The sequence below is a fragment of the Centruroides sculpturatus genome, unplaced genomic scaffold (genome assembly GCF_000671375.1).
Source record: "Centruroides sculpturatus isolate CEXI.00-Female unplaced genomic scaffold, Cexi_2.0 scaffold132, whole genome shotgun sequence".
Lineage (NCBI taxonomy): Eukaryota > Metazoa > Arthropoda > Arachnida > Scorpiones > Buthidae > Centruroides > Centruroides sculpturatus.
In genome coordinates, this window is record NW_019384471.1 from 359,196 (window position 1) to 372,919 (window position 13,724).

Genomic DNA, 13,724 nt, shown 5'->3' on the forward strand with positions numbered 1-13,724 from the left:
AAAAAAAAAAAAAAACAATTGACTCTTAACTTTTTTATTTCTTTTAAAAATCGATATGTTACAGATTTTAATCTTCTTCTTCTTCTTCATCGAATTTATTTATTTTTTCCATTATATCATCAACAATGTTACAAATATCCTGAAGTATGTAGACTAACAAACTGTGAGAGTTTTCAGCAATATATTTATGATCTAGTTTCTGATATTTAATAATATAACACCAGAAAAGATGGTATTTAAAATCGTGAATAAAATCTTCGTTCAGTATTTGATAACGAGAAACCAAATCCCAGTGGAGAAAATCTTGTAATTCCCGTAGAGTATCGGTATTTAATCGCTGATATTTTAAAACTATTCTCATATTTAATTTATTAATACATTTCTTAATAAAATTATCAGAGAGAAGTTGAAATTTTGCTATTTTTTCCCAATTAAGATAGTTTGAAAACTTATCCATGAATTCTTCGTCTAATAATTGATGTTCAGAAATTATATTCCATTTAGCATATTTAATATGTTTTTCGATAAACGTAGTGGTAAATATATAATTTTTCCATATTAGCTCCCAGTTTAAATTATCAGCGAATTCAGAAATGAAGTCTCNCATGTCTTCTGCTTCATATTTATCATTTATTGTTATTCGAATAGCTTTTTGCAATTCATTGTCTGTACTAGGGTCATCTTCAGGGCAATATGTGTCTAGCTGTGAAGACAGTTCTTCTATAAGTGTCCGTGGTTCAGTTTGATTTTCCAATGAGGTAGTCATTATTGTAGTTTTCCGTAACTTATTGCTGCATAATTTTGTAATATATCCCCATGGGTTCTTTGAGGTGATGGTGCAAAAATTCTGCCAACTGCGTGTTTTCTCTTTTTTAATTAGTTCCTTGTATATTCTTTGACTGCGAAGATACTCATTTCTTCGTACAGTACGTAATTTATCATCTCTGCAACGCTGGTAAAGTTTTCTAGTTTTCCTTGTTTTCTTACGCAACTCTTCTAATTCTTGTGACCACCATGGTACCGATTTCCTAATTGTTGTGCATTTTGGAATAAAAGTATTACAAGCTTGTTGTAGTAAATCTATATTTTTATCAATTTGACTAGTAGCAATGTCTTGATCTATAGAGTAGTTGGTAATCCAATTTATTTCAAGGTAATCCTTCATTGCAATCCAGTCCGCTTGGTTAAGTTTATATTTTGTGCGCGCATTAAATGTTTGATTGATGCCAGAGTTGTCAACTATAATTTCAAAGGATATTAGAGCGTGATTAGTAAGGCTGTCCTCTTCTTGAACAATCCAGTTAGTAATTTTGGGGGGACATGCTTTCGTTGCAGATGGCAATATCTATCCAACTTTCACCTCGGTGTGACGTGAAGGTTGGAGGCGATAACGGGTTATTTAAGATATATAAGTTATTTTGTCCAATAAACTCTTCCAGAATGGTCCCCCGCTCATCCAGCTTGTCACCTCCCCAAGCAGGGGAGTAAGCATTAAAATCGCCGGCAATGATTATATTCGATGATTTAAAAGCATTTATAATCCATTGTAGTTTGTTAATTAATCCCTCAGAGTTTTCCCATCCTGGTAGATAAACATTTATTAGTATAATTCTTTTCATGTTTAACATCAATTCTGTAAATACAAAATATTGGCAGCTATAATCAGTATGCAGCATAGTGGAGTAATTTGTATTTGGGATAAGTGTGATAGCCCATGGATATTCTTGTGTCCCTTTTAAAACAGGAACATTTGTAGGTAAGCATTTCGGTAAGTTGTTGAGACAGTACGGCTCTTGAATTAGCACAATATCATAGTCCTTAATAATTTTGTTAATTATAGAAGTGGAAGAAATGCTTCTTCCAATGTTTATTTGCAATATATTAATGTGTTTGTTGTTAGTCAAGTCCATAATCTGTTCTTGACTCAATGGATGTTTTAATTCTATGATGTAATGGACGTGTGCTATCTCTGGCATTATGTGAACAGTCGTGTATTCCCTCTTGTTGGCAATTAATACAAATAGGCTCTTCATCATAATTCGGACAGTCATAATAAGTATGATTACCGGTGCAATGACTACAGATATGCTCTGTATGCTGGCAGTCCCTGGCTGAGTGATTGTAACCACAGCATTTATAACATTGCAGGATTGGAGTAAAGTCAACAATCCTGCAACGTGACCATTCAATGTTTAATTTACCTGATCCAAGTAAGACTCTTCTCATGCGAGGTGAGACCTGGATTACCCAGTTTTTGTATGTAGCATTCTGTTTACCTTGAGTAAATTTTGTCCGAAATTGATCCATGAATTCATTCATTTGGTAATTTTCATATATAAATGGGTTCTGTTGATATATTAATTTTGGAAGATCTTCTTTAGGTATTTCTGTATGTACAGAAATAATTTTTATGTGCGGCCATCTTTTCTTAGGTCATTTGGTCACCAAATCTGGAATCTGGTCATCGATGGCCTTTTCAAGTATTGTAGCATCTGTTTTCGTTTCTACTTCGACTGCTATTCCTCCTCGTATTTTCCTTATTTTTTTCTATGCCTATATGCATTTCTGATAGTTTTAATTTGATTTGGATCATTTTCCTTACTACGTCACTATTGGTGTTTTCTCTGTCTTTGTTATAAATTAGTACTACCTCCTTACGGTTCTCTAGTTTACTATTTAAGGCTTTACCATATTTGACAACATTACTATATAATGATGTAGGAGAGATCTGTTGTGTTGTACTATCCTCTATTCTATTCAATTTCTCTAAAACAACTTGTTGAATATCATTATAATTTTCAGTTATGGTTGAGTTAGCAAGATTATTTTCAATTCCTTTTAGTTTATCCATGACAGTTGCGGCAGTATCAAAAGTAAACATACTATTGTTTATTTTTTCCAGGTTTTCTAATATTATTTGTTGAGTGTGTATAATTTTCTATGGATTCATATATTTATCCAAATCATTTTTATTAGCAAGTGAATTCATTTTTTGCTCTAATATTGCTGGTAATTCAATGTTACTTATTGTATCTTCTGCCATTTCAATTACTGTTGAAACTTGGTCTAAAATATATTGCGTATGTTTGGGAGTTTCAAAGCGACACTTTGGATTATTACGAACATAGTCTTTAATTTCCTCAAGTATATCATTAGCTTGAGAACGAAACGTCTCTAGAGTTAAAGGCCCCATTTTATATCGAACGGTATGTAATAAAGTTTATTTAAAATAATTAATAATATCAGTATTATCAATAAAACAGACAAAATAGAAAAATAAAGTATATATGCTTATTGTTTTTATATATATATATAGTAATCATATTATCATACATCACTACAAAAGCGTTACACTGTATTAATTTGTATCAATATTTCTATTATAAACAACATAATTCTAATAATAGCAACTTATATAATTATGCTGTATTATTATAAATTACACCAAAAGATTCCTTAGATCACCCCGAATCTAAAAATATATGGTTTTACTATGATTAATATACAAGTAATACCAAAAAGACCAATCTTCTACTCAATAGTGTTAACCTATGCAGAAAGGTCCTTGTGCCTATGCAGAATGACCTTAGTTGCACAAACGGAAGTCGGTTAGATGTTGAATTTCAAATTCAAAACTAAATTATCCATAATTTAAATACTATTATAGATAGCCTTATGAAATTTTCAGGGTAGATTACTGAAGAGGTCCTTGAAGAACTGTCCGGATCATATTAGGTGGAAAGTAGCCGGAAGCGAGATGTCAATGTTCGATTGCCGACTGGAAGTAAGTTAATAACTAAGTCAAAAATGACCCGAGGACCACAAAATTTATAATCTGAATGTAATCCAGTAACGCGCATAAGACGCCGTTAATCGTTCCGGTTAAATGGAACCCTAAATACCGGTTCTCCAGAAATCGCAGTTTTTGGTTATAATTTAAAGAGTTTTAAAAATGGTTGGTCCTTCCTCTTCACTTCCGAAACAATATTCCATCCAAAAGCACATAGTTAAAACAATATTTCCGCACTAAACTGTAAAAAAATGAAGAGCACAAAACAAAGCATCTTGACCCAGCAAATTATCCGAACTAATCATCCGTTACAATATACAGTAATACCTCGACTTATGCAAACCCGGAGTTACGCGATTTTCAAATCTCATCGATTCATCTTTTGTTTGAGCGCCATGCGATTCTCGATTACTCACTCCCCCCCACACTATTGTTCGGCTTACATGTTCAGACATGTCGCATGGAATCCACACATAGCTACAATTTATTTTGTGTTATTTATTTTTGTGTTTGTTATATCTACGGAGACTTGAGAGACTCTATATGGTGATTTCTTGTAACCGTGAACGAATCAAAAGATGAGATAAAATTAACAAGAACATTTATTAGCTTACATACATCAGACTTGGATTTTACACAAATTGCGAAATTATACCCCGACTTATGCGGTTATCGCTCAGTCCCACCTATCGCGTAAGTTCAGGGTATTACTGTACATTACTAAGAAAATATCTCTTATGAAATAAAAAAAAAGTATTTTGCCACTCCAGTTTTTTGTCTCTCATACAAGACAGTTAATTGACTTGGGAAATTTGTCACTTTTAATTTTTTGTAAATTCTCTTAAAAATCTGAAGTACTTCTAGTCGAATCAAAATCTTTAATTAAAATACTTTTCTGAATTAACGTCACGCAATTATTAAGCACGTTAAAACGTAACAACATTTACGTAATTGTTTCCAACAATAAAAATTTCGGCAAAACTTAAAAGTCAGACAAGAAAAATATGGATGTTCGGATGACCAAGAAAATGAAGACATGGTAATAACAGAAAAGATTGGCACAGACGTTGAAATGACTAACAGAAAGTAACGTGCTGACAATGAAGAAAACAGCCAACCAGAAAGCAAGAGAATTCACTGAAACAGAAGAATTGCCTAACTACGGTCGTTTCCCATTGTTGTCAAGTTTAGCAATGAATATCATTGGATAATTGGAATATTATTGGATAATATTTATTTTTTTTTAACCCTTCCTAAAGCGCGTAACTTACCGGCCGCACTTTTGTCACGGGGCGTCTCACAGAATCCATTTTTTTTTTTCTAAAATTGTAAAATTATTGGCTTCGCTTAAAAAATTATAATTACATCTTTGTTTTCGCAATTTTCTCTATTTTCGAACAGTGTAAAATATTTTTATATTGGCACAAATGCTTTATTTGCATCGAATTTAATGTAATTTGATATGAAAAACACAAAAAATAAACATATCAAATTTCAACTCGCTGTAATTTATCTCCTGTTTCACCGATTGCTATTGGGTTTGTTTGTAAATGGGGAAGAAATATTACACTTTCAAGTGAAGTGAGTAGAATTTTCTCACTACTGCGAGAAAATTTGTCATCAGACCCCGCGTTACCCCCTACCGCGAAAGTCAATAAACGTTAATTGTTTTATGACTCTATTTTCAACACTTCTCTTCTGAGTTGTAAATCGACTAATTGACAAAGTTTTTACTTTATTTTACTCATAAAAATGTTTTTTTCAATATTTAACAGATAGTTTTCTTAGATCTTTACATATTAATTTTATTTTCAATTTTTAATGTGATATAGTCGTGTGTTAGGCTTAAATCAATCACCTACTATAAAAATGGACATCGCTCAAAATATTACAGAATCCATCAAAGTTTTTTGCTGATAGTTTAGATATAAATGTTTTCTGTGCATGAAATGAAGCAACCAAAAAAAATACAGGGTGGACCATCAAAAATTCGGCAATTTATGACATGATGTCGAAGGCGTAAATTCTTTTATCTATAACTAAAAATATTCTCGAAATTTAATAAAAAAAAAATGCATTTGCATCAATACCTAAATGAAATAGTTATGCAAGAAACAAAAATTGTACAATTAGCGCAATTTGTTTTGAAAAATTGTTGTCGCTGTTATTTATCGCGTGGACAAACGCGATTTCTCGCTGAGTGTAATAATAAATTCCGATATCTAGCTTTAAAATCGGGCTAGAATTGCGTATTTTCATTATTTTTGCCGCAAATGTCTCACAGTTTACGATTATTAAATGTAATAAAAATTTTAAATTTTTTAGGAAAAGAGTAAAAATTTAAAAATCTGTAAACGTTCTGTTTAATTTGAAACATTTGTTAGCTAGACACATCTGTTTTCTTTTAAACAAAACAAACTTCAGCTCTCTATCTAGAGCGGGGGGAGAAGTTATTGCCATAATTCACACTACTTCTCAAATTACTTAGCAGGGAGAGGAGTCAATTGTCATCGTGAAGCAATGCCGCAAAATTTATCAATATATATATTTTTTTCTACACTTTATGCAATAATACACTATAATAAGCGATCAGTTAATTTTTTTGCGATTACGCAACATCCGGAAGTAATAAGTTTTTAGCTGGAAGCTTTTGTTAAAAAATCTTATCTAAGTAAAGTCAAATAACATGCAAACTAGTAAAAATACGCTCTAAAGTATAGAATATAGCAATTTTTTAACGTTTGTTTACATTCTGACTTTGATCACGTGGATTGGTTCTTCGCAGGAAAATCCAGACCAGATGGCTCTGAAAACACTCTCATTCGTTGAAAGTTGATTCTGTCATAATATAAATTACCAATTAGAGCGTAATAGGAGTAGAAATAAAGATTTTAATGCAAATTAACAGCAAGAACATCTTCCATACACTTACTATAGGGAGGTGGAGTTTCCCGGGAATATTTATTGCTAGATAGTTTTAAAAGCATATTTACATGCCTAAATATTGTCGAATTGCCTAATTTAATGTCAAAAACGTTAAATTAGTTGTTTAGAGCTAAAAAACGATTTAAAAAGCGAATTTATTGTGATTGTTTACATTTTACTTCGAAGGTTGGAGGCGGGACTTTTCGCGGGAATTTTTCCTTTCACAAGTCTGTGATTAGTTACAGTAATGTCAACAAAGACAGAAGATACCCAATAAAACTTTAGAAGGAGTTTTCCTTTGATTGTTTTCAGCCAACAGTGTAGTTTACTGAAAGATTTACTGTAGATTGGTAGGGGTGTGTATTACCAAAATATTTATGGCCCAGGGGTGGTGACAATACACTTATTGGCTTAAAGAAAGTCAATCGACCTGCAGAAGAGCGAATCAAAGCTGCGATCGCTTGAAAACTCGAATATAACGCAGATGCATGCGATGGTCGCAATTGACGATAGTGATTATCGCGTCTGCGGAATTTTTCCTAACCGAAAGCTTGCAGGGCTTCTGTGAGATGCCGGCACTTTTTTCATTTTTTTCCCCCGAGTACACTTGGTGCGCTATAAGAAAATTATTTATTGCATTTTTTGCAGCTGAAAAAAATTAGAGAACTTGAATTTTTTGAAAAAAATGCCGCTGAAAAAACTGACGCAGGGTGTCTGACAGACGTCCCGTGACTGCACAACAGTTAAATTTAAAATACTAGTCTGTTTTGACTATAGTCTATTAATAGAACTTATACTGGTGAAATTAGAGATTATAGAGAGAATTTTCTGTCATCACTTTTGCTCAGTAGGAGAGCTGCGGGTAGATTACAGGCCGAGTATACATTCTACACAACTATAATTATTTTCAAATCGTTCGAGACTGCATACTATAATATCAAAAAACTTACTAATACACCTTATCTTGCAGCCGAAGTTTATTACTTCTAACGTTTTCGGTCTTGTTAACCCTTTAAGTTTCTTGTTTCGGGAAAAAAAGTCGCTTGGAAAATTACCTTGTTATTAAATAATAAAGAAAAAAAGTTTTAAACAGTTTTTGTGTTTGTGCCTTGGATGGTTCCTAAATGGAGTCTTTTCATTATGACAGCAACTTTACAGGGGCATCCCATCCCTGCGATGGCAGCTTCTCCGTATAGGTTCGTTGTTTGCTGGGAAGCTGCCATTCGTGAGTAGAGTAGATAAAAAATAATTTAACGAGATAAAAGATATTTAAAAATAATATATAAAAGATACAATGATAAAAAAGACAATATACTACAAAAAAGATAAAATGTATATAAAATATTGAAATTTTGTCTTATACATGAAAGTTAAAAATATAATTTCGTGTGGTAAATTTCAAAACACGGTGCAGGACATAGTGCAACCTCACATTTTGGGCACCAATACCGTGTTTCTTTACGTATTTTCTTTCTGCTGTCGTCGCATCTGTTGCAACAGACAGCACAGCATCTTGTTGGGTTGGCTTTTTTTTCTGTTGGGGGAATAAATGCCAGGAAATGCCTTTCAACTAGCCTAAGAGAGCCTGGAGTCCTCATTCAACTATGTTGGCCGATCATCGTTTCAGTGCGATAAGTCATTACCAGGCACTCTACTAAATTCATAAGAAAAGATAAATTACTTCTTTCCCCACCATTTTTTTTTATATAAAACGTGCGCGTTATATATTGAGAGGTCCAACAGTTAAAAAAATATTTTTTTGTAGTACTTTTTGCCCCTTTTCCTTGCCAGATGATAATCATGGATATGTTGATCTAAAAGATCAACACCTCCCATTTTCTGATTGTAATGGAGGACACATTCCGGTTTCATTACTTGTGTTCCGCTCCGAGTTTGTGTACTAATTAATTTTGGACTGTGGAATGTAGAAAGCATTGTAACAGTTCTCTTATCCTGCCACTTTTGGATTAATACTTTTCCTCTCTGCATTGCCACAGTCTCCCCTTTTTTCAACATGTGAACAGGCATGTGAACGAAGGTTTGTTTCATCCAATAAACAAAAGAAGAGTGTTCCATAGATATAAGATGGGAAGGAGTTATTTTGTACAAACTGTAATCAAGTCTGTATCGATCTAAGCTTTGATTTGCTTTCTTGTATGTGTTTTTTGACTGTATTAACCAATAAATGTTTTGTCACCACCTCCAGGCCATAAATATTTCGCGAAAAAATACAGTCCTCTCTTAGTGTAAAGTAATTAGAGGTGAGGAGGCAGATTATTGGCTGATAAAGTTGATAGTCAATTTCTGTTATACTGTAGTTGGTTACTTTCTGTTTATATTGATATTAGATCAACGAATCAGCCACCTGTAAAAAGAGTACAGCTCAAATTTCTGCTAAGTGATAACTCAGGCTACAATCTTTGAAATCCGTATACAATTGCTATAAAATTGTTTGTTTCTATCGTTTTTTTAGCTCTAATTAACTAATTTGTTGAATCCGGATTCTCAATCGGAGTTCTGATGACAGTCATCACCGATAAGTACGATTGGTAATTGTAATCATGTGATCCCTAATATAAAAAGGGGGTTGCCATCTGAAACGGGGGTCGGAGAAGTCTCTCAACGAACTACACCCGATCACCTCTCGATCAACCCAACCCAGATCGTCATCTGTATCGCCGACAGAATCCGATCCGAACGCCGATCGCCGCACCTGGTTGAACGAAGAATCTCTATGAATACGAAATTGAACGCGTCTAGAGGTATGATCGCTGACCATGTAAACTCTCTCTCGGTATTACGTGGAATAATATAATTAGAATAGCGTATCCAAAGTTCTGTATGTATTTAGTATAAATGGATTATTAAATGTTCGTTTTCCTTGCATTTTGGGTGTTGTCTATTCGAATATCGCCTAAGCCAAACTGACGACCCTCTCACCTCCTTTACCGCTCTTACAAAATTACGGGGTAATAACATTTAACGGCTATCTCCTGACTCGTGAGCGAATTGCCGTTGTCGGACTAACGGAAGTAACTACTCGGGTCCGATATCTCACATACAGATATAATACCACCAAAGGATGAAAGTTTATCCAACCAGCCAACTTACTTTATAGCTCATGCTATCAATGAAACACCTCTGTCCTAACGTTCCTCTTTTCTAATACAAAAATTGTTCCAGTCCACCATCGGAAATTTGAAAAAAATTCAAAAGTTGAGGTCAGGAGACCTGCTTTTACAAACATCCTCACCCCAACAATCGGCAAAACTTTTGTCAACAAAGACCTTGGGAGATATAGAAGTCATTATCACACCACACGTGAGTTTAAACTCATCACGTGGTGTGATATCTGAAGCAGATTTGATGTCTGAAAGTGAATCAGATGTCCAGATAGGCCTTTCAGACCAAGGTGTCACTGCCGTCAGACGCATCTATCAGGCACGATGGCAAGTTGATACCTACAAAACATCTTATAATCACGTTCAACAAGCCAACATTTCCATCTTCTGTTGCAGCAGGATATCTCTGTTGTCAAGTTTGCCCATACATTCCAAATCCGCTGCGTTGCTTTAAATGCAAGCGGTTTGGACACTCACAAACATCCTGCCGTGGGAAAAGTGCATGCGCCCAGTGTGGAAAAGATCATGAGAGTACTGAATGTACAACTACTCCATGCTGCGTCAACTGCAAAGAAGCTCACCCTGCCTACTCCCGAAAATGTCCTACATGGCAAAGAGAGATACAGCGGGTGAAGACTATAAATAATATACCTTAACCGGAGGCACGTCGCATGGTCACTTTAAGTGCAAAAGTGAGACAGAAGACATTTGCTGCTGTTCTGAAATCCACAAAGACATGTGGAGTTCAGACAGACATTTCTGTTTCACCAAATGAATCACTAACACGCCATGCAAAATGTTTGATGATACAATCTACCCAAACAGCAGAAAAGGAGAACAAGAAAAGCAAAACACCCCTAACTAAAACAGGGGTAACAACCAGGAATGTGTGTTCTACAAAAGCTAGTAAGAACCCACTAAACAGAGTGAAAGCAGCTCTCTCTAAACTTAAAAATTCAGAGGCTCAGTCTATGAGTGAGTTCTCTGACTTTTCTGATGAAGAGAAGAATAAGAGGGTGACACCACGAACTTCACCTCCAAAAGGCAAATCAGCTGTAAAATTAGAGGTTGGTTGGTTACAGTTTATTGGCGCAAGGGCAACATAGGCCAAGCTGTGCCATGACAAATGGTGTAATTATATATACAGATAAATAAATAAATATATAATGTGAAATATTAAATATAAATAAATAAATAATATAATAAATAACAAAACCAATAACAAAATTATATAACAACACACTGTAAATTATAACAACATATACATATATATATATATATATACAAGACTTCACAAGGTGTTTAGCCAGCAAAAAAGAGGGTAAGGGAAAGTGAAAAGGGAGAAGGAGGGAGAGGAGATAGATAGTAGAGAAAGATAGGATCCCTCTGAATGGTGTACGTATGGCTACTGTACCCTCTATGTTTGATGTTGGCAGGCAGTTTTTAGGCTGCAAGGCTGTAGTCCTCCAAAGGGTCTAAAAGAAAACCTGAGTGTAGCGAACATCAACGATTCAGTGCCACCACAAATAGCTAAGTGCAGAAGTTAATGCAAAGTGGCTGTTAGTAGGAAGACTTATATCCACTTAATACTAATGAATAACTGAACGTGAGTGCAAATCTTAATACTACTTAACAGCTAGACAGACAGCATGAAAAAACAAATGAATGTGATGACAAACTAGATGAGACGAACAGTTGGACAAAAGACAAACATGCAAGACCCCAAAATTTTATTTTTACTTTATTTTATTTATTATTTTTTATTATTATTATTTTTTAAACATTAACTTACTCACTAACTAAACTAACCTACCATAACCTAGGACGAACCTAACCAGAAATCAAGATAAGACTCCCTAATCTAACTTACAACTAGGACTAACAGAATTTAGACTAAAAAGAAGACAGAAAATAAGAATTAAAATACAAAGTTGAAAGCAACTATATACTGACAGTTGAAACAAAGCAAGAGAAAGCTAATTGCCATCCGTGCCCCCAGAGAGAGTGCTCCCAAGAGCCCCACTAAGGAATATGAATGCAAGTAGTGACGTATGCTATAGGGCAGGGGTGTCCAACCCGCGGTCCGTGGGCCGCATGCGGCCCAAGGCAAGTTTCAATGTGGCCCAATAAACATGTAAACAAAACCGACAAATGTTTTAATTTTTATTATTTATTTATTTCAACAGCATAAACTCAAAAAAAAAGTTTCACAAAGCTGTAAACCTTCATTCATATTTTATTTTTGAGTGAAAAGGAAATATTTTCAAATACTTGGAGATGTGTGAATGACGAAGGATTACTAAATAAAACTAGAGTTGTGACTCAAAGGATTATAGACCCAAATTTGGGAAAAGGAGGGAAAGAAGAGAAAAGACAAAAGATAAAAAGTAGTGAGAAAGGTTAAATAAATCTGTTAGCGCCTCAAGCGCCACCGTATTTTTGTCATAAAAAAAAAGGAAAAAAAAATTTTTTTTTTTAAATTTGTGAACGAGAGTAGTTCTGTAACGGTCATTTGTAGCAGCCATTTTGTACCAGTGTTTCATTCCGCATTAAACGTTATTTTTTGCAAAACCGCAGTACTTTCATATTTTTACAGTCCATTAAAGATCGACAAACATCTGGTCCGTCGAGGCGGATCAAGAAGAAAAGAGAGACAACTTCGCAAGCAAATAAGATTGGGTCAAACTTCATTAAGTCACCTATCCAAGGTAGGAGGAATTTACCTGTCCGTTATACGTGGTAGACAGTTTAAAATGGATCAACTCGAGAAATTAAAGAAAAAGCGCGCTTCGATAAGAGCTAGTGTGACGAAATTAATTAGTAAAATCGATAGTTTAATTGAAAGCGACGATAGAGAGACAGAAACTCATCTAGAAATACTGGATCAGTTGAGTCGAAAGGAAGAGTCATTGAGAACCTTAAACGGGGAGATTGAGGGTTTCATTACTAGCCCAACTGATTATGACACTGAGATAGTCAATAGTGAAGAATATGAGGACAAAATTATAAGTTGTAAATTTAAGATCCAGTCTCGTATTAAACGATTAGAAGCAGATTCGTCCGTGGTCACGGTGACTCAGGGCCCCGTAGTTCGAAATAATTCCGCTAATATTAAGTTGCCGGAGATTCCTCTACCGAAATTCTCTGGAAAATATGAAGAATGGAGTAACTTTAAAATGCAATTTGATAATATCATTTCGTCAAACGAGCAACTGTCGGCAGAACAAAAACTACATTATTTGAAGGCTGCTCTCGTAGGGGAAGCTAAGAGTTTAGAAACGTTAAACGATTCGTTTGCTTCATTGTTTCAAGCGCTACAAGAAAGGTACGAAAATAAGAAATTAATAGTAGAAACCCATGTTAATGCGATTCTGGACTCTGTAAAATTACCTTATGAGTCAGCAAGGGGTTTGAGGAGTTTAATTGATAGCATCAATAGAAATATGCGAGCACTAAAAGTCCTAGGATATGAAAGGAATGAGCTTTCTGATATCTTAATTTTAAATATCGTACTTCAGAAGCTGGATAAGGAGACTCTAAAACAGTATGAGTTCAGTATCAGTTCGAATGACGTTCCTAAACTAGATAATTTGATTTCATTTTTGGAAAAGCGTTCTCAGATTTTAGAAAACATTAATAAGACCACGTTCGTGAAACCAAGGTGTAGTCAAGATAGAGTTAAACCGAAAAGCTTGTTTGTGAAATGTAACAATTCTATGTCTCATTGTATTTTATGTAAGCAAAATCATCCTGTTTACACTTGTGATTCCTTTTTACGGCTTGAAGCCTCCCAAAGAAACGATGTGGTGGCCAAAAACAACCTCTGTTTCAATTGCTTAAGTGATCGGCATAAGTTATCCAGTTGCAACTCTAAGAGCTGCTGTAAG

At 34.5% G+C, this 13,724-nt stretch overlaps 1 protein-coding gene across 1 annotated transcript in view; it reads left to right on the top strand.

Moving 5' to 3' along the window:
* The first annotated feature begins 12,264 nt into the window (after positions 1-12,264).
* The window catches only part of LOC111621188, a 7,518-nt gene continuing 6,058 nt past the window's right edge, over positions 12,265-13,724 (top strand). The window contains exon 1 of the mRNA XM_023363269.1: positions 12,265-13,719. Within this exon, the coding sequence (XP_023219037.1) occupies positions 12,591-13,719 (1,129 nt within the window). The 5' untranslated portion in view covers positions 12,265-12,590. The remainder of the gene's footprint in view (positions 13,720-13,724) is intronic.